At 52.9% G+C, this 27,433-nt stretch overlaps 1 protein-coding gene across 1 annotated transcript; it reads left to right on the top strand.

Annotated features, from left to right (window-relative positions):
• The first annotated feature begins 755 nt into the window (after nt 1-755).
• YBX1 (Y-box binding protein 1) lies at nt 756-13,137 on the top strand. The gene is made up of 10 exons (XM_061568077.1): nt 756-1,199; nt 5,156-5,219; nt 7,573-7,606; nt 8,326-8,415; nt 8,881-8,994; nt 9,725-9,766; nt 10,586-10,665; nt 11,066-11,342; nt 12,125-12,302; nt 12,644-13,137. Exons 1-9 carry the CDS (start codon nt 1,025-1,027, stop codon nt 12,269-12,271), a joined length of 1,023 nt encoding a protein of 340 aa, XP_061424061.1. The 5' UTR covers nt 756-1,024; the 3' UTR covers nt 12,272-12,302; nt 12,644-13,137.
• The last annotated feature ends 14,296 nt before the right edge of the window (nt 13,138-27,433 follow it).

Genomic DNA, 27,433 nt, shown 5'->3' with positions numbered 1-27,433 from the left:
AAGTTTTGACAGATTTGTGCTACCGACTCAATGGATGGCCCCCAATCGGTTGACGCCCGGCAGACGTCATCGAGTGACGTCATCACGTCGAGGCGTGTCCGACGTCATTTGGTAGGGGGGTAAAGGGGTGCGTCGTGACGTCATCACGTCGAGGCGTGTCCGACGTCATTCGGAAGAGGAGGGGGTAAAGGGGTGCGTCGTGACGTCATCACGTCGAGGCGTGTCGGACGTCATTCGGTAGAGGGGTACGTCGTGACGTCATCACGTCGAGGCGTGTCCGACGTCATTTGGTAGGGGGGTAAAAAGGTGCGTCTTGACGTCATCACGTCGAGGCGTGTCCGACGTCATTTGGTAGGGGGGTAAAGGGGTGCGTCGTGACGTCATCACGTCGAGGCGTGTCCGACGTCATTTGGTAGGGGGGTAAAGGGGTGCGTCGTGACGTCATCACGTCGAGGCGTGTCGGACGTCATTCGGAAGAGAGGGAGGGGGTAAAGGGGTGCGTCGTGACGTCATCACGTCGAGGCGTGTCGGACGTCATTCGGTAGAGGGGTACGTCGTGACGTCATCACGTCGAGGCGTGTCCGACGTCATTTGGTAGGGGGGTAAAGGGGTGCGTCTTGACGTCATCACGTCGAGGCGTGTCCGACGTCATTCGGTAGAGAGGGGGGGTAAAGGGGTGCGTCGTGACGGCATCGCGTCGAGGCGTATCCCGGTGGGGGGGGTGGGGCGTAAGGGGGTGGGGCGTGGGGGGCGGGGACACGTTAAAGTCCCCACAACCTCGCGCCGTGATTGGTCCGCCGTCTCCGCTGACGTCATCCCCGCCCTCACCGCCCTATTAGAGCGTTGCGGTGACGTCACCGCGCCGGCCCTACTCAAGGGGGCGAAGCGGCGGCCACCATCTTTCCGGCCAGAGAGAGCGAGCGCGCGAGCGAGGAGAGAAGCAGAAGCCATCGGGGGGGTCTGAGGGAGCCGCGGCCACCGCGAAGCGAAACCACCGGAAACGGCAGCGACAAGAACAGACATCATGAGCGACGCCGAAATCGTCACCGAGGCCCTCGCCGCCGCCGTCGTCGTAGACGCCGTGAACGACGCCGCCGAGAACGACTCCGCGGTCAACGACGACGACGCAGCCACCACCGCCGCCGCCGCGGACGACGCCGAAGACACGCAGCCGCAAAAGCCCGAGAAGAAAGTGATTGGTGAGGAGGGGGGATGGAGGGGAGGGGAGGGGTGGGAGGGGAGTGGTGGGAGAGTGGTGGGGGGAGGGCGAGGGCGCGCGCGAGCTCCAACCGCCACGGCGCGAGACCGTAGTTGGTATTGTGACGTCACGGGCGAGTCCAACTTCCGAAGCGATGGGGGGGGGGGGGATTAGAATGTGGGGGTTCATCTTCTTGGTTCTTTCGGTAAAGTCACGTAGAAGGGAAGTAATAAAATAATAAAAATAAAACATAATAAACATAATAATACCGAAAGAACCAAGAAGATGGATCCCCTGCAGTCACGAAAGCTTAAAATCGAAGCTTTAAATCGAAAATGTGGGGGGTTGTACTACCGTTCTGGGGAGTTTTTTTTTCTTTTACAATTCAAATGTTTGCCGAACTTTTACCAATTAAAATTAGTGTTACCTTTGACGGGGCGGAGGGTTGGGTTTATCGTGTGCGTACATGGTTTACCGATGGTACCTTGGCCGCCCGACTCGGGCCTGTCACCCCCTCCCCCGCCTCCCCGCTGTTGGACGATGCCATCGTCCGCTTCCTCGTCGCTTACGAGTTCGCCGCACTTGCTGTACAGTACAGCACTGTATATGGCGCACATGGCGATCCTGATTGAGGCCCTGCCACGGCATCTGCTCGCGGCCTATCCCCCGCGCTGCTGTTGAGAGAGACCTTTGGTCGTGCCCGTCCGCTTCCTCGTCGCTTACGAGTTCGCCGCACTTGCTGTACAGTACAGCACTGTATATGGCGCGCGAGCACATGGCGATCCTGATTGAGGACCTGTCACGGTTTCCGCTTCCGGCCTATTAACGCCATTCCCCCCATTTAATAAACACGCTGACTTATTAATAACCACGGTTAGCCTCGGTGGGGGTATTACACAACGAGTAGCGATTTGATGTAAAGTGTAAACCGCGGTGAATGTGCGAGGCCGCGGCCTTTAATGACGTGGAACGTGACGACGCTTGCCCCATCGCTGCCTCGTGAATCTGGAGTTTTATTTCACCGAAACCTGGCTTGGTTTAAAGTGTCACGTTAGTTTCGCTGTCATACTTTAGGGAAGAGTGTCGTTTCAATAAATGCAAGCGGCAAATAATTGGAACGCGCCCGAGAGGGCGACCCGGAGAGATGGAGCAGTGAATTCTGCTCGAGTAGGGGAGGCCTTGAGCCAGCAGTGGATTGAACTTTGGTGATGGTGATGATGAATTCGCAACACCGCTGGATCCGAAATCATCCATCGATGGATGGAGGCCTAAACTACGCTGTGTACGACCACCAGCTGCTTGATTTGGATTAAAGTCGGCAGTAGCTTTGGACAACTATTTGAGTTGGACGTTACTGGTCCCCGTCATACGAATGTGTAATTTTTAATAACACGGGCTTTGTAAAAGGTAGTTGTGGTCGAAAGTTAATTTTGTTTTTAAGGAATTACCGAGCACCCGGCATACGAACGTGGAGTTTTTGCAACGCGCTGCTGAATACATAAGCTACTCCTTTGGCAAGGAATGAGGAGATGTCTGAACCCCTACCATGTGACCGGGGAGGTTTCACTTCGAACGGAAAGAGAATGTGTAAAGTAATAATAATTTAATTTGTTGAGTGATAATCATTTACAGCCAATTTGCATACCCGTCAACCCATACGGCTTACCCCGCATTCTTGTACAGGGAAGTTTAGTTTTCAGGGCCACATACGGCGTACAGCCGTTTTAATATGGGCAAAAAAATAATTGTCTACGGTATTTGTATTTTCCCCTTGTGATGGGACTTTGTAGGATGAACGTTGAGATGTATAAGGGCACAGGGTGACCAATAAGGTCTGATTTGGTCTGTAATAAGTTAATGCGCTGATCAGGGTGTGAATTTGTCAATCCGTTGCTGGATGAGGGCCTCCGTGGATGGGTTGTCTGTGCCATACTACTTCACCACGCTGGTTTATATGAAGGGGAGAGGTTGGGTGGGCCAGGTCCCCGAGGGTTTAGATTTGTCACGCGCCACTCTGATGTTAGCTGCGGCTGGGAATCTGACTCTGGGCACATTTCTCAACTCTTAGCAACAGCAGCAGCAACAACAACTCGCAGTTGTATTTCACTTGGAACATAAACTTCTCTGAGCCCCTGCTAATGTTGATTAATCGCTTGGTTACATGTCCCTACGTTAACTTGTGGTAAGTGACTGATGTTTTCAAAACTAAGGGATTGAGATACTCTTGTTAAAACATCAGAATATCAACAGGCCAATGTACAGCATCACCTTAATGAATGTAAAATGTAAGACGAGCCACAGTAGTGCGATGATGACCATATAACCCCAAGCTCGTGGGACATTCAAGATCACACAACCTTGTTGTGTACACGTCTCCAGGACGTCGGGGGTCGATGACAATTGTGGTTGTTCAAACGACAGCAACGCAATTGTCAATGTTGATGGGCAGCAATGCAGCGCTGACGTCTCATTCCTGTTGACCTCAGTTCTGATGTCTACAAGGGAGGTAAAAATGGATGTCTTTTTTTGCAGCGCGTCTTCCCGTTCATTTGGCCGATGGCTACGGTTGTCCTGAGGCCACTGTGACCCACGCGCAGGGCCATCCCTTGGGTACACAGGGAATCGGGGTGACTGCCCCAGGCCCCGCACTTTGGGGTTTGGGAGCCCCCCCCCCGTCCCTCGCGCTTCGACGTCACGGTGTCGGATGTAATACGTCAATGGACGGCCCCTGGCCACGCACTCGCAAATGTGTGGGCGATGCTGTTCAGGAGGAAGTGATGTACACCACTGTACATGGGGAGGAACACGTGGGTGTGAAGAGTACAAAACAAGAGCGTGACGATGGAGAAAAATGTTTGGGTTGGGCTCTTGTGTGCCTTGGTAATCCAGCTGGGTGTGCTGCCTAGGTCAAACCCTTGGCCTTGTTTTTCAACTCGGCTTCTCATCATCCTCTTCTCTCTGGGGTAGATAAAAATGAGTTGATGCCACGTTGTGAGAACGGTTTTATAATATTCTTAGGTTTTTTCGGTAAAGTCATGTAGGTAAAACATTAAAATTAATAAAAGTAAAATAAAATAAAAATAACGACGTTTCGGAGGCAACACAAGCTTCCGTCTTCAGGTGGAACCGTCACAGCCACGACAGCTGTATCAAGTAAATGAGAGATTGCAAGAGCTTCCACTCCGTTTATATAATGGTTGGAGAGGGGGCAAGGGCCATGTACGGCACACTTTTTATTCATATGGTAAGGTGAGGCTTTATAATGTATCAAGGTTAGTAAAATGGTAATTCATAAAATGCCATTTATGGCACCTTCCCATGAACTCTCTGAGGCTAAAAGTCCCATTGCATGGGATGACGCTGGTCCTATTTGTTGTCTCCACGTACTTCTGTACTCCTTTAGTCACATCCGCTACCCTTACATGGAGATGCACTGACGTGCACGCACACCCATTCTCTTGCATAATCCATAAACTTGCATCACAAGTTCTAAGCTCAAAGTCCTGTCAGCACGTGGAGGGGGGGGGGGGAGGTCTGCTGCCCACTTTTAATTCTCCACGTGCTTCTCTACTCTGCCTCTTGTCTCTTAACAACCAACCGTCTAATGTTGTTCCACCGCGTCCTGTTCTCCCGTTTGCTCCTCCTGTGGTGGATTGGGCAGGCAGGCAGCGGCTTCGGCGCCCTTCGAATCGGCGTCGTCTCTGTCGCTTCTCGACGTGCGCTCACGGCGTCGCAGTCTCTGAGCCTCCCTTTTGCCATCGGGTAGAATCTCAACCCTCTTCGCCCACCTGAGAGAGAGAGACATTCCGCTGGCAATTGAAACGAGGAAGTTCCCACCTCTGGTTTGCGTTGAAGGCGAAGTCCCTTGGAATGTGTTTCGTAGTCGGTGGTGTGGGTGGGTGGTAGCTGTTGTTTCCCCTCATCTTTCTGACGTTCTGATTGTTTTTGTTTTTGCAGCCACCAAGGTGCTTGGAACGGTGAAGTGGTTCAACGTGAAGAATGGCTATGGCTTCATCAACAGGTGAGACGCCGCCACCAGACGAGACGTTTTGGAGGGGGCCGTGTAGCTCAGGGGGCGCTCGTAATGTCCGTGTTTGAGATCCGTAGCTCGGGGTGGGAGTGCTCCTAATGGCCGTGTCAGAGATCGTGAGTCTGTTTGTGCTGAGTTGCTGCGTTAAGCTTGCTTGAAGTCGCCCTGTGATGAAACCGGAATTTCCGGTATATTACGTTGTGGGGGCTTGGTCCAGTGCGTCCCCAATGACGGCACCAAAAAAATCGTGACTATATTAAATCGGGTTTTTTCACTTTATTGGGCTCATTCGTTCTCCTGAGAAGTTTCGGTTTGACTCGAGACAAACATTGCGTGCCACTCGTCGTTGGGAGTTGAAATGAAGTCACTTTCAGAATTAGTTTTGCGATGTCATCTTCCAGGGCTGGTCTGCGACGAGGCAGTCCATTCCCTGCTGTCAGAATTCTAAATATACCTTTCTTGGGCTCGTGAAACAATGCCAATAAAATTAGTTGGGGAGGGAAATTAATCCAAGTGTCTATAAAGGGACTCATTTGGTACACGATCCCTGACTATGATACGGGCAAAATCTATGATGGCGGCGGTAGTCTGGGACACTCTTGAGTGACTTTCCCGACAGAGTGGCAAGTAAATGGTTGGAACGGCGATGTCGCTTGTATTCCCCCGTGCCCAGCCGGTGGGGGGCCGGGGGTATGCGCCCCCCACACTCTTATCGCTCCCTCGTTAAAAACCACAAGGTCATTGCGCCCAAGAGCTATTTGAACTTGTCGAGCAGCGTGAACGAAAGCCGCGTGGCCCCGGCGTGGTGTTGGGGCGGTAAAACTAAGTGGGTGGCAAAATACGAGTGAAGCAGTAAGCCTGAAGCAGAGGCTTTCCCCTAAGCGGTGTCCTCGCGTTGCCCGACATGCATTTGAGACGTCGTTATTAAATTCGATGACGAAAGTAATGCCAACAGTGCAACTTTCAGACGTCCTTTTGTTCAGTAGCTGTCCCCACGAACGACGCGTTTTTAAGAGTAGGCGGCAACACCATGCGTCGCGGGTATTCTCGCCGCGTGGGTTTGCCTCCCCGTAGCGGCCATGCACGATTGAGCGTCGCGTCTCTCCAGTTTCCCCCACGCGCCACTAAACCCCGCCAGCTTCGTCGTGGATTGAAACTCAACTATCCATAAGAGGTTTTTTTTTGGGTTACATCGCGTAAATGTGTGTCGTTAAACCCGCCACCACCCGATGCAACCAATTAGTAAGGTCTGTCACGTAAACAGAACATGCCAATTCGTTACTAGTACAGCACACCTGTGTGTTGGAGAATAAATCCACAACATTTACAATTCTGGTCTGACGTTTTGGCAGTAATTACAGCTGACATCATCAGGCGACAGCCAGATATCACATCAGGCGAAAGCCGGATGTAATAACCGGCGACAAGTCGTACTCTAATTGTAAATGTTGTGGATTTACTCTCCAAGACATGCGAAGGCATGTGTGTTAAACCAAATGTAAACTAACTTAACTATTTTAGATTTTTACCAGGTAAGGCCCCACTGAGCTGTTTAGCGCTTTTTTTTTCCCGGAAGTGATCTGGCCACAGATGATCGCTCGACGAAGTGGTTTATCATCACGCGGGAAATTTATAGCAGCCGAATACTCTAAACACGTGATGTTGATTATAAATGTGGAGGGGGAAAACCGGAAGACATGGAGAAAAATTCACAGACCACGGGGAGAGACACCGCAAACTCCAAATATACACTGGGCGTCAGGGTCGGGATCGAACCCTATCCTCCTGTATACCAGGCGAGGTAGTTAACATCTTCACGGGGAGAGTGAGAGACACGCAAACTCCAAATATACAGCAGGCGTCAGGGACTGTAAGACCCACTGAGCTATGTAGCTGCTCTTTTCAGATGCGACCTGGCCATAAATGATAGCTCAACGAAGTGGCTTATCATGGTGTGGAAATTTCTAGCAGCCAAATACTCGATACGCATGTTTAAAAAATGTGGAGGGAAAAGCCGGAGGACCCTGAGAACAATCCATGCTACCACAGGGAGAACACGCAAACCCCAAATATACGGGCTTCAGGATCGGGATCAAACCCACGACCTCCTGTATACCAGGCGAGGTATTTGACATCTTGCCACCATGCAGGCCCCAGGCCTGTAAAACGCACTCGGATTAGGAAAACTCGCGTATTTAAAATTAACGCGTGGCTACAGTTTAAAATAACACGAGACGGAACCAAATGCTGTTTGTGAAATGTGTTTATCAGTGTGAAAATAAATTTAATAATTGTACATCTCTCTCTCTCCCGCCCCACCCTGCCCCTCGCCTCGTGTTCCCAGGAACGACACCAAAGAAGATGTGTTCATCCATCAGGTGAGCTGCTTTGATGGCGTTGTAATTGTTGTTGTTTGTGAGATCTGGCGGTAGCAGGGGGTTTATTTGTCTTAATTCACAGCAACGATCGATTTCAAAGTCGCCTTCAACGAAACTTCACTCGTCTCGGGCAACGTAAACAAGTTACACGTCCGCACATTACAGTACATTTGTGCTTTTGGCTCGTTCCACTATAAAGCAGAAGGTTGATTCTTTATTCGAGGAGGAGTGAGGCTGAGGGAGGGGGTTAGAGTTGGGGGCAGTAACTGTCCAGGGTAGGCGGGTTGGGAATTGTGGGGTTCCGAACCCTCGGGATTTCATTTTCAGCTCGCAACGGTCAAACTGACGGATGGACGGGCAGACCAGACCGATAGATGGATGGATAGAGATGGATAGACAGACGGATGGATGGCTACAGATGGTGGAAATGCCAACGGACGAATGGACGGGATGGATGGAAAGACAAACAAATGGATGGATGAATGGATACACACACATGGATGGATGAATGTATACACACACATGGATGGATGAATGTATAAACACACATGGATGGATGAATGGATAGACGAGCCAATAGATGGACGTATCGAGAGACTGTTGGACAAATAGATAGATGGGCCAAATGAATAGACAGTCGAAAGGATAGACCAATTTACGGGCTGACAAACAAACAATCCTAATCTCCACCCCCGCCCGCACGTTTTGTTCATCGGCAGACGGCGATCAAGAAGAACAACCCGAGGAAATACCTGCGCAGCGTGGGTGACGGGGAGACAGTGGAGTTCGACGTGGTCGAGGGGGAGAAGGTACGGACGGCAGCAAAGCTGGCGAGCCCCCCCCCCTCCCGACAGAAAGAGATTGTACGGCGTGCGTCTGTGGGTGACGGTGCGAGTCTGTGTCAGCGTGCGTCTGCCGGTGCATGTATCAGTTTGCCAGTGTGTGTGTATCCTGCGTTTATCACGATATGTATTTTTGTTCGTACACCACGTGTGTAATTTTATATGTGTAAACGTGTGTTTTATTTACCAGTGGTATACGTATTGGTATCTCCTAAAGAGCAGGTTGTCGACATAAGCATCGGTGTATCTTTGTGTGTCCGTGTCGGCGCGTACGTCAGAACGCACGCACTACCGCGTGGAGCGCGCAAGGCCGCATGCAATCACGCACCGCTGCTTCTCCACAGACACCAAAGCGGCTCTCTCTCGCTGCTCCCCCCCCCCCCCCCCCCCATCTTACCCACTCTATCCCCCCCCACCCCACGTGCCGTGCAGGGAGCAGAGGCGGCGAACGTGACGGGCCCCGACGGCGCGGCCGTGCAGGGCAGTCGCTACGCGGCCGACCGGGGCCGCTACCGCCGCTCTTACCCACAGAGACGGCGCCCCAACGTGAGTCCAGACGTGCACCCCGCCCCCCCCACACTAAACCGCGGTGGCTAGGCGATGTTAACTACCTCGCCCGGTGCATAGGAGGAGGTCATGGGTTCGATCCCGACCCTGGCGCCTGCTGTATTACGCTCACGGCCAACACCAGTGACGATTATCTGAACCGGTCCTGAGCCTCCCCGAGGTCGACTCTGTCTCAAATGAGTACCTGGTGCGGTGCAAAAAAAAATTGCCACTGGGGAGACAAAGGTGGCCGGGCGTGGTATTGGCCACCCACCCCCTCGTGTGCCGTGCCGGCCTTCATAGGTGCTCGCTAACAGCATTTGCCTCGAAAGTCTGTTACGGCTATACGGGGGATTTTTGTCTTTGTGTAAGATTTTTATTTATCATTCGTGATGCTTGTTGAGCCAGGACGACCTCGATGAGTCCACGTGGCTCTTAGCCAGGAGGGGCCCTGCCGAGTTTTCCCCGCAGCAGGAGGAGCGACGCTCGCTCGTGCAGATTCCGGTCGAGTAATTGGCGGTGGAATATTTCTAAACTCGGGGCAGATCCGGACCGTGACTCCGTCACACATTGACATCTCCACCACCTCTTGCGAGCGACTCGCCACTGGACCGTAAATATTCGCTGTGAAGCAGGGACAGCGCCTAGCACGTGCAAGGTTAATACACGCCGCAGTTCGTTAACCCCCGTGTGTGTGTGTTTGTCTTGTTCTTTTGGCTCCCAAACACAGAACCAGGAGGGTGGTGAGAATGGAGAAGGGGGAGACGCTGTGGTAAGAAACCCACCCCCACTCTTACCCCCCCCCTGCTATCCCTCCCCTCCTTCCCTAATCCACTCGGTTACCCCATTCTTGTTGTCCCCCCCACCCCCCGCACCTCCGTTAGCACGGTTGACTACGTACGGTGCGGACAAAGTTCAACATACGTACATACATGGCATCTACGATTAGCGCGGTTGTCTCCGTACGGTGCGGAAGGAGTTCTACGTACGTACATGGCTGTCCCCGCTTTGTGTCTAGAAACGTACAGCCACCGTTTGCCACGAAGTGACGGTGACGTGACCACAGCGCTTGTGCCAGGCTCGGTGCGCTTTGAGGCCGTGTGAGATGAGGGTGCTGAAGTTTTACCTGTAGGTCACGGGACAGACCCCCCCCCCCCCCCGACTTGCACGCAAGGCCAACGATGGTTGGCCTTGAGCGGGAATCGAACTCTGGTCGCCGGATTTGTAGCGCGGCGCGCTAACCGCGACACCGCCACTCCCCGCACACGCGGTCAGACGCGCACACGCGGCGGGGGCGCGTGCTCGGACACGTGCGTACGTAGAGCTCTCTTGCCCGGTCAATGCTGCGTGCCGGGAGAAGTGGCTGCGTGTGTGAGAGCTCCGGCGGCTGAAGGCTCCATTCTCTGTCTCTGCTGCTGCTGCTGCTGCCGCTGCTGCTGTCGCTGCTGCTGCTGCCGCTGCTGCTGCCGCTGCTGTCGCTGCTGCTGCCGCCGCTGCCGCCGCTGCCTGCCGCTGCTGCCGCTGCTGCTGTCGCTGCTGCCGCTGCTGCTGTCGCTGCTGCTGCTGCTGCTGCCGGCTCTCGTCGCCGCAGGTCGTTGACGAGGAGGGAGGAGCAGCGCCGCCGACGAACCGGCGCCCACTCCAGGGACAGTTCCGCCAGCCATACCAACGGTCAGTGCCGATGTCCAGCACGCGTGCGCGTGTGTCTGTGTTTGATTCTCGCTCACGGCAAAACACCAGTGGCTATTATCTGGACCGGTCCTGGGCCTCCTCTAGGTCGACTCGGCCTAAAATTAGTCGCTGGTGTGGTGTGCAAATATCAGCACTGGGGAAACAAAGGCGGCCGGGCATGGTGCTGGCCACCCACCTCTCTCGCTAACAGCGCTTGCCCGTACAGTCTGATAAGCCTATACGGTGTAATATTTGTCTCTGTGGTGTGTAGGGGGAACGGTAGTGTAGCAATTAGCACGCTGCGCTACGAACCCCGTGGCTCTAGGTTTCGGCTCCCGAATGCGGTAATTTATGCCGGCGCCACTTGTCCCCCCCCCACCCTCCTCGCTCGCTGCACCAGCGGTGGGTACCGCCCTCGCCCCCGCGCTCCGCAGCCACAACAGCAGCAGGCGGAGGGGGAGGAAGCCGGCGGGGAGGACAAGGAGAACCAGGCCCAGCAGCGGCGTCCCGGCGGCGGGTACCGGCGGCCGTACTACCACCAGTACCGTCGCACGCAGCAACCGCGCCGCCCCGCGCAGCCCAAACAGCAGCAGGAGGAGGAGGGGGCGGCGGAGGGAGCGACAACGGAGGGAGTAACGGAGGCGGTGACGACTGCGACGGAGGACTCCAGCAACAAGGTGGGTTTTGTGTGGGTTTTGTGTGGGTTTTGCGTGGGTTTTGCGTGGGTTTTGCGTGGGTTTTGCGTGGGTTTTGCGTGAGTTTTGCGTGGCTGCTTCTCTGGCACGCTCAGAGTGAGGGGGTGGGGGGCTGTTGGGGCTGAAAAGGGTTCAGGCAAAGTCTCCGAGCAAGGGCTCTCTAAGAGAAGGCTGGGTTTTAGCAACGTCTTGGAATAACATCGGCGTGAGAATGTGGGAGTCTTGAGACTTGGCAATTAGATTTGAGAGTTGAATTGACCGTTTTATTTGCCAGGCAAAGCCCACAACTTCCTGCGTACCAGGCAACGGAGATGACATCTCCCCACCTTGGCACCCTGTACGAGTGGAGTCTAGACGCGCGGCTGGGTTTCGGTGTCATGGCACCGGGTTAATGGTGGCGAGATGTTAACTACCTCACCTGGTATGCAAGAGGACGTGGGTTCGATCCCCATCTCGACCCTGACGCCTGCTGTATATTTGGAATCTGTGTGTGTCTCTCCTTGTGGTCATGTGGATTTTTCTCCGGATCCTCCAGTTTTTTCTCCACATTGAGAATCGACATCATGCGCTTATAAGCTTCCACGCGATAAGCCCACTTCGTTGAGCTATCATTTGTGATGGCCAGGTCGCGTCTGAAACAGAGCTATGTCGTTGAGTGGAGCCTTACCTGTTAAAATAAAAAATATAGTTTTGTAATACTTTTTTCAATGATGGGCGAGCTTGACAATCTGCCTCCCCCATTGTCTGTCTCGCCTCTGTCTTAGGGCTCGGATGAAGCCCCCACCCCGGCCCCCACCCCGGCCCCCACCCCGGCCCCCACCTCTGCCCCCGCCCCGACCTCCACCCCGACCTCCGCCCCGGCCCCCACCCCGACCCCGGTCGTGGCTGCCGAGGCGATTACCGAGGAGTGAAACCAACCAAGAGAGCCCCTCCCTCATCCAGGTACAACTCGCACAGCACGGCTACTGCAGCAGATACAGTGACAGCTTCTACAGACAGCCGCAGTAGTAGCTGCCACCACCACCATTCACCACTGAGTGGCGGTGATGACCCCCACGGCGCTTGTGCCAGGCTGCGTGCACTTTTTTGAGGCCTTAGATTTAATTGTGGTGTGTTACGGGGTTGAGCGAGATGACTGGCAGATTCTGCAACCTGTGCCAACTTGCTAAGTATTGCCCACACTTACGACGACGACGACGACGATGTTGCCCGTGACGCCTTTGCCCGTCGAGGAAGGAGGAGGATGAACCGCGTGGTGGTGGTGGTGGGGCGTGTCGTTGCAGGCGTTTGCCGGATGAGCGATCCATCCGAGAGCAGTAAGATCGCAGAGGAGACCGGCCGGGCTCGTCCTTGTGCACACGCGTCTTGACACTGCAAACGCGACGTTTCAAAATCCCTTTTTTTTTTTACAAAGAGCCAAGTACTCCCCCCCCCCCCACATCCCCTCTCCACCCCCCCCCCCCCCCCGGATCCCCCCTCTCTTCCTCATCCTGCCATTCTCAAAATCACTCTTCCCCCTCCACCACCACCATCTCTTAACCGAATTTCATGGTCAATTTGCCAGCATGTTTGTTTTGTTATATAAATAAATGAGTTAAACATGCTCAGGCGCTGAGATTTTTTTTTTATTCAGCTTTTTCCGTGTTGGTACCGTACATTATTTTCTTCCCTCCCTTCTCCCTCCCCAACGATGTCTGGTGTTTTATTAAACAACGCGTTGGTTTTGTCAACACTTGTGGCAACAAAGACGGTTAATAAATTGATTGCCATCAACGTATCCGCTTTTGCCGTTTGATCTGTGTGGCGACTGGGATTGGCGCTTCGAGGACGATGGAAATGAGCGAGTCACTTGGTTTGCCGCGGTGGCTCGGAGATGTTCACTACCTCGCCTGGTATACAGGAGGTCGTGGGTTCGATCCTGGCCCTGACGCCCATATATTTGGAGTTTGCATGTTCTCCCCGTGGTCGCGTGGATTTTTCTCCGGGTCCCCCGGTTTTTCCCTCCACATTTTAGAAACATGCTTATCGAGTATTTGGCTGCTATAAATTTCCACGCGATGATAAGCCACTTCGTTGAGCTATCGGTTATGGCCAGGTCGCTTATGAAAAAGAGCTACATAGCTCAGTGGGCCTTCCCTGTGGATTGTTTTCTGGGTCCCTCTGGTTTTTCCCTGCACATTTTACAATCGACGCAGGTTCAGAGCTTGGCTACGATACGCCGCTTCGTTGAGCTATCGTTTGTGGTGGCCAGGTCGCTTCTGCAAGAGGGCTACGTAGCCTCGGTGGGGCCTTGCCCAGGTAAAATAAAAAATAAAGTTTAATCACAAAGAAGATGGCTTTGTTATCATTATTACCTTTTGTGTGCTTTACCAAGTAAGAGCCTGCACAGACTCCCCATGTCCCATCGATGGTCAACCAAGCGAGTTGCCCTTGGAGGCGGGGGGGGGGCACCCACCCAATGTAATGACAAATAACTCGGTGGGCCTTAAAATAAAAAGAACCAAAGCCTTGGACAATGGGCCCTCCTTTGTAGCACAAGGCTACACCAGGAGGCCTGCAACCACCGGGTTGGCTATGTGCGGTGCAAAAGAAGTTCGACTTGCGTGACAAAGGGCCATGGCCTGAAACGTCACCTGTTATATATGCCCCTTTTTTAAGGCCACGTTATTGAATTGTTGAGCTTGTTGTTTGTATCATGTGACCTTTTTTGCCAGTATCAAAGTATGAAAAATAATAAGTTTTACCCTCTCGCAATAAAACAGGTGTTAAGATATTCAAACACCAAATAGAATCCTTTTGCAAGGAATCGAGTTCCTGCGGAGGGAGCTGGTAGGAGCGTTGGGTTACTCGGTAAATGGCCAGGGTCAACGGCGGCGTGGTGTATTCTGCAAATATGGCCGACTGAGGGCGGGCACAATCCGGCGTGAGTAGATTAAACGTTGAGTTTTATAAGGGCACCACGGGGTGACCAGCTACTCCCCACCCAGCCCCTCCCCACCCAGCCCCACCCCTCCCACCCCCTACCTAGCCCCACCCAGCCCCTCTCTGCACGACGGACGGACGAAGACAATAATCCCCTGTGGGCTGGTGTAACCAGGAGGTTCCTACCAGTATTAACCACACCGTATTTGTGGTGAACATGCAAACAAAACATGATCTGACAATGATATATAGGCATTGTCTTTGAAACGGATTGGCCTACACCAGAGACGGCCTTCTGTATGGCCTCGTCTCACCAGTGTCAGACCAGAGAATGCCAAAAGGCCAAGCAGGACAAAACCAATGCCACAAGTATCGGAGCATTCATAGCTCAGGGTGAACAGTTTCATTGCCAGAAAGGGTAAAACCTATTTTTAAATCCTTTATATTAAGTTCGCGTGCTTGCTTGCTTGCTTAGGACCGTGCAAATCTTTCGGTCGTTTTTTAACCCACTTCCCGTGATCCAATCGAGCTGACATTTTCCACACAGACTCGTTGTGCCAGACAATTATTGTTCGTGAAAAAAAATTCCCAAAATTTTACACTTTTTAGGCAAAATTGTTTTATTTTAAATATATTCAAATAGAACTAATTCATGGCTTTGGCTGAACGTCAGAGTGTAAGAGCCAAGAGCGTAACCCCTCCACAAGCTGTGGCGGAGTAGTGCAGTTGGTAGCGCCCTCGCTTCCCATGCCAAAGGTCGTGGGATCGATCCCCGCGTCCTCCACAGGCGAATATATTTTTAAATCCTTTATATTAAGTTCGCTGCCACGCATATAAAGGATTTATAGTGAAAAACTTTGTTTTTACGGGTTATACTTATTATTTCTCATACTTGTTTGTGTTCATGCACCGCCTGAAAGCAGCAGCACAGCATCGCCAGCACGTAATTGGTTTAACCGTGTAACACATTCCTGCGGAGGGAGCTGGTAGGAACGTTGGGTTGCTTGGTCATTGGCCAGAGTCAACGGCGGCGTGGTGTATTCCGCAAACATGTCCGACTGTGAGGGCGGGTACAAGCTGGCGTGAGTAGGTTAAACGTTGATTTTTATAAGGGCACCACGGGGTGACCAGCCCCTCCCCACCCAGCCCCTCCCCACCCTCCCCTCTCCACCCAGCCCCACCCCTCCCATTTTTGGATTTGTCTCCAGGAGGTTTCCCGGTTTTCTTCCCACTCGTTCGTTAACCGGCCGTGGAAAAAAAACACGTTCTCGACGCACGCAAATCGGTCGCGCGACGCGGTTCTGTGCGTGAGTGACGCGGCAGACGATGACCGAGGATTTTATTTGATCCGACCGATTACTTTGCGTGCCGCGCCGATCACGAGCCGCGCTGCGCACCGGGCAAGAAGGGAGATGCGAAGCAGGCGCTGGGGGGGCTGTCGACAGGCCACTTAAATCTTTTTTTTATTTCTCATTTCTTACTAATAATAATCCTGTATTATATACACCAGTGATCGAAACCGCTTCCAGATATATTCAAACACTCTTGACACAAATATACACTATATACAACAACAAAACCCCCAACAATCAGCGCAAAAAGCCGGAGTTCCCAAAACAACACGAAAGCACTACTCACATCTTGCACTCACAAGGGAAGGGGGTCGTTATTATTCACGCCGTTGATAAATAACATTAAACTCTGATACACCAAGACGAAGAGGCATGGGGGGAGCCGGGGTTGCTGGGAAACGACGAAGGAGGGGTTTGGCATGGGGGAGACCTCGCGAGATGGGTTGTTGCCGCACCGTGTCCGACGTTTCGCAACGCGTGCCGGAAGGACGATTCTTCACGGACTGAAATGACTCCTTCCGGCACGATTTTTTCCGACGTTTTTGGTTGCTCCACGCGCCCCCGTGGGCGGAGGATGACGACGACGACGATGATCTCGGTTGCCGAAGCGGGTCGAGGGCGTGTGGAGCGAAACGTCGGGGGCCGTGGTGCCGAAACGTCGGACGAGCGGCGGCACGAACCCTCCCACACACACACACCGGCACGGCGTGGAGTTGCCCACGCGCCAGTGTTTCCCTGGAGGCCTCGCCACCGTGGGGGGGGGGGGGGGGGGGCGGGGGGGGGGGGGGGGGGCGGGGGGAGAACTCGGGACACAAAGCGACGACGGAGAAAAAACGAAGGCCACACGTTTACGGACGGACGTAACAACAAATCGAGATTACGATGGAAAAAAATAAAAGCCACCCCATGCCCGAGGAAACACTTCCAGAGAGAGAGGGCGCGCAGCGAGACGGAGAATCAACACGGGGCGAGGAGATCGGATCGGGAGGGGGTCCCGGTGGTCACGGCGACCCAAGGTGGTAAAGATATAATCATTGGTGTTGGTGGCCGTGAGCTGGAATCGAACTCGGGTCGCCGGGGTTTGTAGCCCTGCGTGCCAACCGCTGCACCACCACGTCCACCACCGCCACCACCACGGCCACCACCACCACCACAGCCAACACCGCCACCACAACCGCCACCACCACGGCCACCACCACAACCGCCACCACCACAACCGCCACCACCACGGCCACCACCACCACGGCCACCACCACCACGGCCACCACCACGGCTCGGGCGTGACCCGCAGCAGAACCGGCCTCTGGTTTCCCATCCCAACGGAACGGAATGCTCATAAATACGCGCGCCAACGCGACTACGAAACAAACAACAACAACAATAATAATAAACAAACAACAATAGTAGTACGGTCACTGGAGGATGGATTACAGATCCGATCCGCGAAACCTATTCCTCACCTACCGGCTTTCTCACCGCCGAGACGACACTGCTTGCACGCTGAACTTCTTTCGCACCGTACGTAACCAACCGTGCTGCTTCGGACTGCCTGCGTGCGCGTTGCTGCCGCTGCTGCTGCCACCACTGCACATTTCGAAGGCTCCCGTCAGAGTTGGGTCGGCACGGAAGTGGAAAGAATTTCCGTCGCCCCTGTCGCCGAATTGAAGAAAACCCGCCACCGTGAATTCGTGCCCCAAGATGCCGTGGATGTCTCTTGGTCGTCATAATAAACAATAAACACACTTTAGAACGCGCGCGCACGCGTTCACATTTCGCGAATCGGACTCAACGTTCGATCGAGAAGTTGGAGGCGCGGAGCCTGAGCTAAAAGTCCCTCATACGTCACAGCCTGATCGGGTGATGGCCTGGACCAGGTGATGGTCTGATCAGGTGATGGTCTGGACCAGGTGATGGTCTGGACCAGGTGATGGTCTGAACCAGGTGATGGTCTGGACCAGGTGATGGTCTGAACCAGGTGATGGTCTGTACCAGGTGATGGTCTGTACCAGGTGATGGCCTGGACCAGGTGATGGCCTGGACCAGGTGATAGTCTGGACCAGGTGATGGCCTGGATCAGGTGATGGTCTGGACCAGGTGATGGTCTGGACCAGGTGGTGGTCTGGACCAGGTGGTGGTCTGGACCAGGTGGTGGTCTGGACCAGGTGATGGCCTGGACCAGGTGATGGTTTGGACCAGGTGATGGCCTGGACCAGGTGATGGTCTGGATCAGGTGATGGCCTGGACCAGGTGATGGTCTGGACCAGGTGATGGCCTGGACCAGGTGATGGTCTGGACCAGGTGATGGCCTGGATCAGGTGATGGCCTGGACCAGGTGATGGTCTGGACCAGGTGATGGCCTGGACCAGGTGATGGTCTGGACCAGGTGATGGTCTGGATCAGGTGATGGCCTGGACCAGGTGATGGTCTAGATCAGGTGATGGTCTGGACCAGGTGATGGCCTGGACCAGGTGATGGTCTGGACCAGGTGAGGGTCTGGACCAGGTGATGGTCTGGACCAGGTGATGGTCTGGACCAGGTGATGGTCTGGACCAGGTGATGGCCTGGATCAGGTGATGGTCTGGACCAGGTGATGGCCTGGATCAGGTGATGGCCTGGACTAGGTGATGGCCTGGACCAGGTGATGGTCTGGACCAGGTGATGGTCTGGACCAGGTGATGGTCTGGATCAGGTGATGGCCTGGACCAGGTGATGGTCTAGATCAGGTGATGGTCTGGACCAGGTGATGGCCTGGACCAGGTGATGGTCTGGATCAGGTGATGGTCTGGACCAGGTGATGGTCTAGATCAGGTGATGGTCTGGACCAGGTGATGGCCTGGACCAGGTGATGGTCTGGACCAGGTGATGGTCTGGACCAGGTGATGGTCTGGACCAGGTGATGGCCTGAACAGGTGAGAACAAGAACCAGGTGTGGCCCTGATCGTGCTGTGGTTGTCTGGACACCTACAGTAGCTGCCCTTCCTTTTAGTTGATATGTTCTGCACGTATGTCTGTACGTACATATGCCCAACTTCTTTCGCACCGTACGTAGCCAACCGTGCTAATCGTGCACCACACGTATGTATGTATGTTGAACTTCTTTCAACTGCTGTACGAGGGCCTGCCCGCGCATGCCGTGCAAAGTCGTGGGGGAGGTTTTGACCTCACCTCAGCACTGGGTGGGAAAAGTTAAAGGGCCATAGTGGTTCGGGAGACTACAACGATAGCACAACTATTGTGTTTTTTGGTTGTTGTCCTTTGTTGTGACTTTCTGACTCCGTGCCCCGAGTGGACATCTGCGAAAGAGACCTTTATATCTGATCGGATTGCTCCAGTAATAAACATAATCAAAATTCTGATTCATAACACGGCCGCGCTGGGCACGCGGATGCACGTGACGTGTCCGTCTCTCTCCGGTATCGCGATCGTGGCGAAGACGCGTTCGTGCGTACGTTGAATTTCTTTCGCACTGTACGTAGCCGACCGGCGTTTGCTTCCAGTGTACGCGCCGTTTGGCGATGCGGGGCAGCGGCAGGCTGCGGCGGCATGGATACCGTGCAGGAGAAGAATGTCGAACGCTCGCACGGGGGTACGACGATGACCCGCGGCCGTCAACAAGAACATTGCGGCGACCACCAAAGAAGAAAAACAACGCGCGAAACGAATTCCTGTCCAATGCGGGGTCTGTGTGTGTGTGTGTCGTTGGTCTTAGTAACCACAGGGGATCACGTGCGGTCAACAACAACATCAACAACAACAACAACAATAGTTTAACACGTAGCAGGCTTTCGCGACCAATATTATTCATAATATAGGTTTTTGGGTCAGATCACGTTATTTATAAATGTGTCGTAACCCTCCACCACCCGACACGGCCAAACAGTAAAAAATGTGTCACGTTTTTCAAAGGACAAAATAATTCACTTCTTTAGCCCACCGGTGTGTTGAAGAGAGAATCAACGGCATTTTAAAATTTGAGTAGTACGACGTTTCGCTGATAATTACAATCAGCTTCATCGGGCAAGAATGGTTTGAAAAACGTGACACATTTTTTACTGTTTGGCCGTGTCGGGTGGTGGAGGGTTACGACACATTTATAAATAACGCGATCTGACCCAAAACCCTATATTATGAATAACAACAACAATAATAATAAACAATCAGCAATAGTAGTAGCACGGTATTCATATTCACAGCTCGCGAGCGGAACTCCCCGAGCAAGGCGATTTGTGCGTCGCGCTCTGTGGCCGCAGATAGGGGGGGGGGCTGTGGTGGGTGACTGGGGGGGTCGGGGGGGGGGTGACTGGGGGGGTCGGGGGGGGGTGACTGGGGGGGTCACTGGGGGGGTGGGGGTGACGGGGGGGGGCGGAGAATGCGGTACTGGTACCAACGATGGCAACTCGGAGTGGCCAGGGTGTAGAGTGGGCGGAGAGTTCTGTCCAAGCCGATGGAAAAGGAGTTTGTTGGATAAAACCGTCACGACGCGAACTCCGGGGTCATCCCCACAGCAGCAGCAGCAGTGGCAGCAGCAGCGGCGGTGGCTTTTGGCTTTAAAGCCATCGAACAAAGAGGGTCGCCGCATCGCGCGGCGCATTCAGACGAAGCTTTCCGCGGCCGTCTGGAACGCCGCTCTTCCTTCCGACATCAGGAAGCCACTGGGGAGCTACGCACTTTTGAATCATCATCATCATCTATATAGAACTGCTTTTTGTGTTTAGTTCGTTGTTCTTCCCCCACCCGCACCTCCGATTAGCGCGGATGGCTACGTACGGCGCGAAAGAAGTTCAACGTATTTGTCCAATAAAGCAATGTGCCAATGAAACGATACCATCGTGACAGCTGCTGCTGCAGAGGATCACGGCACATCGCTTTTAGAGGAGAACCACTGCCCCCCCCCACCCCGAGCAAACGCTCGGAGCATTTGACGCATTGGCTGCGTCTGTAGCCGGCGGGGGGAGGGGGGGTGGGTCACGGTAACTCGAGCGAAGGTGATCACGACGCACGCAACGGGACGACTTCCGTGCGAAGTTCGTGCTGCCGTAGGGGTGCTCGGTCGCTCGCTCGTTCGCCAGAGGTCGCAAACGGGTTTTGATTCCTTACCCGTACCCGGCCGCACCAGGGTCGCAAACGGGTACCCGTACCCGGCCGTACCCTACCTGTACCCGGCCGGGTACGGGTAAGGTACGGGTATCGGGTACCTGATTGCGACCTCTGGGATGAAGCCATGTTGCGGGCGCGGGTGGGTTGATTCTAGGAACTTGAATTGTGAGAAGAGACAAAACGTTGGGAAATGAGTGACAAACAGTTACTCACCAGTGACTCACGGTCTACCCGTACCCGGCCGCACTAGGGTCGCAAACGGGTACCCGGGTACGGGTAGCCGGGTATCGGGTAGGGTACGGGTATTGGGTACCTGGTTGCGACCTCTGGGATGAAGCCATGTTGCAGGCGCGGGTGGGTTGATTCTAGGAACTTGAATTGTGAGAAGAGACAAGACGTTGGGAAATGAGTGACAAACAGTTACTCACCAGTGACTCACGGTCAACCCGTACCCGTACCCGGCCGCACCAGGGTCGCAAACGGGTACCCGGGTACGGGTAGCCGGGTATCGGGTACCTGGTTGCGACCTCTGGGATGTAGCCATGTTGCAGGCGCGGGTGGGTTGATTCTAGGAACTTGAATTGTGAGAAGAGACACAAGACGTTGGGTAATGAGTGACAAACGGTGACTCACCAGTGACTCACGGCCTACCCGTACCCGTACCCGGCCGCACCAGGGTCGCAAACGGGTACCCGTACCCGTACCGTGGAGACGCAAAACCGGAGAGCGGCTGAGGGCGAATACCTTTTGAAGACAATCGCACACCTGGAAAGCGATGACCTGATCCGTGTGTGTGCAGGATTGTGCTGAACTTGTAGATTTGAAGCTTTCGTGACTGCAAGGATTCATATTCTTAGGTTTTTTCGGTAAAGTCACGTAGGTAAAAAAAATTAAATTAATAAAAGTAAAATAAAAATAAAATAAAAATCACGACGTTTCGGAGGTAACACAAGCTTCCGTCTTCAGGTGGAACCGTCACAGCACGATAGCTGTATCAAGATACAGCTTTTATTAATTTTAAATTTTTTTACCTACATGACTTGTTGATATGGACCTTATGGCGGTACCCCGGGGTAACCATAATACCCCGGCTCTCGCACAATGTCCGTGATGCGGTAATTTTTAGTCTGTTGATGGTCAGCGTTGCGGCAATCGACTCATCTCGACGAGCTGTACACGATGCACCGCTACGGTGCGTACCGCGAGCGTTCAGGGTTTCAGCGCAATCGTCCTCGCTGCGTTTCGGCATCGCGGAGTGGCACTGATTACGGATTGATTGGTACCCCAGTCGCGGAGTTAAGTTACACCCCTGGGAAAAAGAGTGTCCCAGAAATCAAACACTGTATTTAATTGCCTCGGCCATTTTGTATTATTTGGTATCCCGGGGTACCGCCATAAGGATCATTTGACACAGCTACATGTCAACAATGCCTTGCGATCCAGGTACAAACCAAGGCGTCTTGCCAGGCAATGCCAAGGCTACCGGAATCGCTGGGAGGTCAACGATCAGTTCACTGCACGGTGGCCCATCCACAGCGCTTGTTACCAGTGGCGGCAAAAGCAAAATCCCTAGGGCCCCAAGTAGTTCAAGAGACCCCCACCCCCGTCCACCTCTACCGCCCCCCCACCAACCACCCCACCCTCACCCAACACGATTCATGACAAAAATATGGGGTGCGTCCGTCAATATACCGGCATCGAATTTTACATTTAACAAAAAAAGATATCCTAAAAATCGTAACGAGCCGCCAAGTACAATTAGTAACAAAAAGAACACGCACAAAAAAATGGTATTGGCCAAAAAGAAAACTGGTATTGGCCAAACATCCCAATGCTCGCAAAAAGTGTACCTGCACATGTCTCAATTGGTAACACACACACGCAGCAGCAACAACAACATCAACCCACTAATGCGGAAATACTTGGCAGGACCCTCCTGAAAAAGAGTCTTGAGACTCGGTTGAGGATTTCCTGGGTAAACAAGCGTAATAATAATAATAATGATGAACAGCCTTTCTCGTCTATATCTCTCGCCTTTCAATCTCACTACATCTCTTGTGTCTGGTCTGCATCTCATCAGTCATCTCTAGACATCAACATCTCTGGGTCTAAGTCTCATCAGTCATCTCTAGACATCAACATCTCTGGGTCTACATCTCATCAGTCATCTCTAGACATCAACATCTCTGGGTCTACATCTCATCAGTCATCTCTAGACATCAACATCTCTGGGTCTGTGTCTCATCAGTCATCTCTAGACATCAACATCTCTGGGTCTAAGTCTCATCAGTCATCTCTAGACATCAACATCTCTGGGTCTACGTCTCATCAGTCATCTCTAGACATCAACATCTCTGGTCTGCATCTCATCAGTCATCTCTAGACATCAACATCTCTGGGTCTAAGTCTCATCAGTCATCTCTAGACATCAACATCTCTGGTCTCCATCTCATCAGTCATCTCTAGACATCAACATCTCTGGGTCTACGTCTCATCAGTCATCTCTAGACATCAACATCTCTGGTCTACATCTCATCAGTCATCTCTAGACATCAACATCTCTGGTCTCCATCTCTTCAGTCATCTCTAGACATCAACATCTCTGGGTCTCCATCTCATCAGTCATCTTTAGACATCAACATCCCTGGGACTGTCTCATCAGTCATCTAGACATCAACATCTCTGGGTCTACATCTCATCAGTCATCTCTAGACATCAACATCTCTGGGTCTAAGTCTCATCAGTCATCTCTAGACATCAACATCTCTGGGTCTACGTCTCATCAGTCATCTCTAGACATCAACATCTCTGGTCTACATCTCATCAGTCATCTCTAGACATCAACATCTCTGGTCTCCATCTCTTCAGTCATCTCTAGACATCAACATCTCTGGGTCTCCATCTCATCAGTCATCTTTAGACATCAACATCCCTGGGACTGTCTCATCAGTCATCTAGACATCAACATCTCTGGGTCTCCATCTCATCAGTCATCTTTAGACATCAACATCCCTGGGACTGTCTCATCAGTCATCTAGACATCAACATCTCTGGGTCTAAGTCTCATCAGTCATCTAGACATCAACATCTCTGGGTCTGTGTCTCATCAGTCATCTCTAGACATCAACATCTCTGGGTCTGTGTCTCATCAGTCATCTCTAGACATCAACATCTCTGGGTCTACGTCTCATCAGTCATCTCTAGACATCAACATCTCTGGTCTGCATCTCATCAGTCATCTCTAGACATCAACATCTCTGGGTCTAAGTCTCATCAGTCATCTCTAGACATCAACATCTCTGGTCTCCATCTCATCAGTCATCTAGACATCAACATCTCATCAGTCATCTAGACATCAACATCTCTGGGTCTACATCTCATCAGTCATCTAGACATCAACATCTCATCAGTCATCTCTAGACATCAACATCTCTGGGTCTGTGTGTCATCAGTCATCTCTAGACATCAACATCTCTGGGTCTACGTCTCATCAGTCATCTCTAGACATCAACATCTCTGGGTCTACGTCTCATCAGTCATCTCTAGACATCAACATCCCTGGGACTGTCTCATCAGTCATCTAGACATCAACATCTCATCAGTCATCTAGACATCAACATCTCTGGTCTACGTCTCATCAGTCATCCGTCATCTCTAGACATCAACATCTCTGGGTCTACGTCTCATCAGTCATCTCTAGACATCAACATCTCTGGTCTACATCTCATCAGTCATCTCTAGACATCAACATCTCTGGGTCTGTGTCTCATCAGTCATCTCTAGACATCAACATCTCTGGGTCTGCATCTCATTAGTCATCTCTAGACATCAACATCTCTGGGTCTACGTCTCATCAGTCATCTCTAGACATCAACATCTCTGGGTCTACATCTCATTAGTCATCTCTAGACATCAACATCTCTGGGTCTACGTCTCATCAGTCATCTCTAGACATCAACATCTCTGGGTCTACATCTCATTAGTCATCTCTAGACATCAACATCTCTGGGTCTACGTCTCATCAGTCATCTCTAGACACCAACATCTCTGGGTCTGCATCTCATTAGTCATCTCTAGACATCAACATCTCTGGGTCTACGTCTCATCAGTCATCTCTAGACATCAACATCTCTGGGTCTACATCTCATCAGTCATCTCTAGACATCAACATCTCTGGGTCTACGTCTCATCAGTCATCTCTAGACACCAACATCTCTGGGTCTGTGTGTCATCAGTCATCTCTAGACACCAACATCTCTGGGTCTGTGTGTCATCAGTCATCTCTAGACACCAACATCTCTGGGTCTGTGTGTCATCAGTCATCTCTAGACATCAACATCTCTGGGTCTAGATCTCATTAGTCATCTCTAGACACCAACATCTCTGGGTCTGTGTGTCATCAGTCATCTCTAGACATCAACATCTCTGGGTCCACGTCTCATCAGTCATCTCTAGACATCAACATCTCTGGGTCAACGTCTCATCAGTCATCTCTAGACATCAACATCTCTGGGTCAACGTCTCATCAGTCATCTCTAGACATCAACATCTCTGGGTCAACGTCTCATCAGTCATCTCTAGACATCAACATCTCTGGGTCTGTGTGTCATCAGTCATCTCTAGACATCAACATCTCTGGGTCAACGTCTCATCAGTCATCTCTAGACATCCACATCTCTGGGTCAACGTCTCATCAGTCATCTCTAGACATCAACATCTCTGGGTCTGTGTGTCATCAGTCATCTCTAGACATCAACATCTCTGGGTCTAAGTCTCATCAGTCATCTCTAGACATCAACATCTCTGGGTCTAAGTCTCATCAGTCATCTCTAGACATCAACATCTCTGGGTCTAAGTCTCAGCGACGGACACGAATACAGGCGGAGAGCTCAATGTACGGGACAGATGCACGGACGAGCTATCACCTGGGCAGACGGACAGAGAGAGAAACGCACGCATGGAGGGACGCGTGGAGGGACGCGTGGAGGGACGCGTGGAGGGACGCGTGGACGGACGCGTGGACGGACGCGTGGAGAAACGCGTGGAGGAACGCGTGGAGGGACGCGTGGAGGGACGCGGCACAAGAAAACTCGCGGTTCCTCCGTGCCGGGCGCCGGCAAAAAAAAAAACCCACGCACGAGGTTCCATCAGCATCATCGTCGTCATTGTCGTCGTCGTCGTCGCGGTCGTCAGAGGCAGGGTTCGAACTTGAGCTCCTCCTCCTCACTTGGGGTGAGCAGCTGCCCTCTCTTGTGCTCTCTCTGCCAGTGGCTTCTTGACTCGATCTGCTCGCACGCGCACACCGCGCACACACGCACACGCATCACGCACACACCACGCGCACACACACCGCGCACACACCACGCACACACACCGCACACACACCACGCACACACACCGCACACCGCGCACACGCACCACGCACACACTGTGCACACACACACGCACCACGCTCGCACACCACGCACACACACACCGCGCACACACCGCGCACACACACACCGCGCACACACACAATGCACGCACACACACACACCGCGCACACACACACACACACCGCGCACACACACACACACCACACACACACACACCACGCACACACACACACACACCGCGAACACACCACGCACGCACACGATCTTCACGGTTGGCTACGTACGGTGTGGAGGAAGTTCTACGTACGTAAATAGATACACACGCACACACCGGGCACACGCACACGCACGGCACACGCACGGAACGCGTGGCAGGGCGAGGGGGGCAGCCCAGCTCAGCGTGGAGCGATCGCTGGCGCGCAAACGCCGCGACCCACGTGGGTTTCCACGGTGATGGGCGGCAGCGCAGCGGCAACACCCGCAGGGCGACGGGGCGCCCAGCGGGGAGCAGATGCCCAACCTGGGCGCCTTTCTCCGTGGAGTTTGTGCGAACTTCCCACCCCCCCCCCCCCCCCCCCCGTTCTGCACCGGTTCCCTCCGGGGTTCTCCGGTTGCCTCCCGTAGCTCCTCTCTCCCCCCTCTCGTCTCCCTCTACTCCCCTCCAGATCCACACGCCACGCCACGTCACCCGCCCGCATGGACCAGCGTGGTGAAGTATGGTCAAACGATCCTCAAGGGAGGCCTCGATCCAGCAGCGGATCGGTTAAAGTCCGCGCGTTGTTGCCTTTGTAATGTTTTATTTTTGTTGTTGTCAGAAGGTTCTTACCACGTGGTTCATGACAGGGTGACCCTTAACCTTTCCGTCTGGCTTTGAGGTGTCCCCAGACACAGCGAGACACGTGGAGGCTGAGCCCAAACAACACAACAATGGAAACAAAAACACGACAACACAAACCGCACGGCGATTAACGTAAAAATAGTGGAATGGCAAAATCATAAAACGTAAAACAACGTCAAATAATAATAACAATAAAAATGATCATTCTCTTGTATTCCATTATCCTCCCGTCACATTCCGCATGTCCCACCGCAGTGGGCCGTCTGGGATGACCACAGCGAGCGGTGCACCACCCTGTGTCAGAGAACAATTCGCGAAAAGATCACGCTGTAGAACTACATCTCGCCACGGTGGCAAGATGTTAACTACCTCGCCTCGTATACAGGAGGTCGTGGGTTAGATCCCGACGCCTGTGCGTTTCGGGTTTGCGTGTTCTCCCCATGGTCGCGTGGATTTGTCTCCGGCTCTTGCAGTTTTTCCCTCCACATT

This window comes from Lethenteron reissneri, chromosome 40, assembly GCF_015708825.2.
Source record: "Lethenteron reissneri isolate LAM-NWPU_2019-01 chromosome 40, ASM1570882v1, whole genome shotgun sequence".
Lineage (NCBI taxonomy): Eukaryota > Metazoa > Chordata > Hyperoartia > Petromyzontiformes > Petromyzontidae > Lethenteron > Lethenteron reissneri.
Note: the sequence above shows the minus strand (reverse complement) of the source record. Positions and strands in the feature narration are given on the sequence as shown.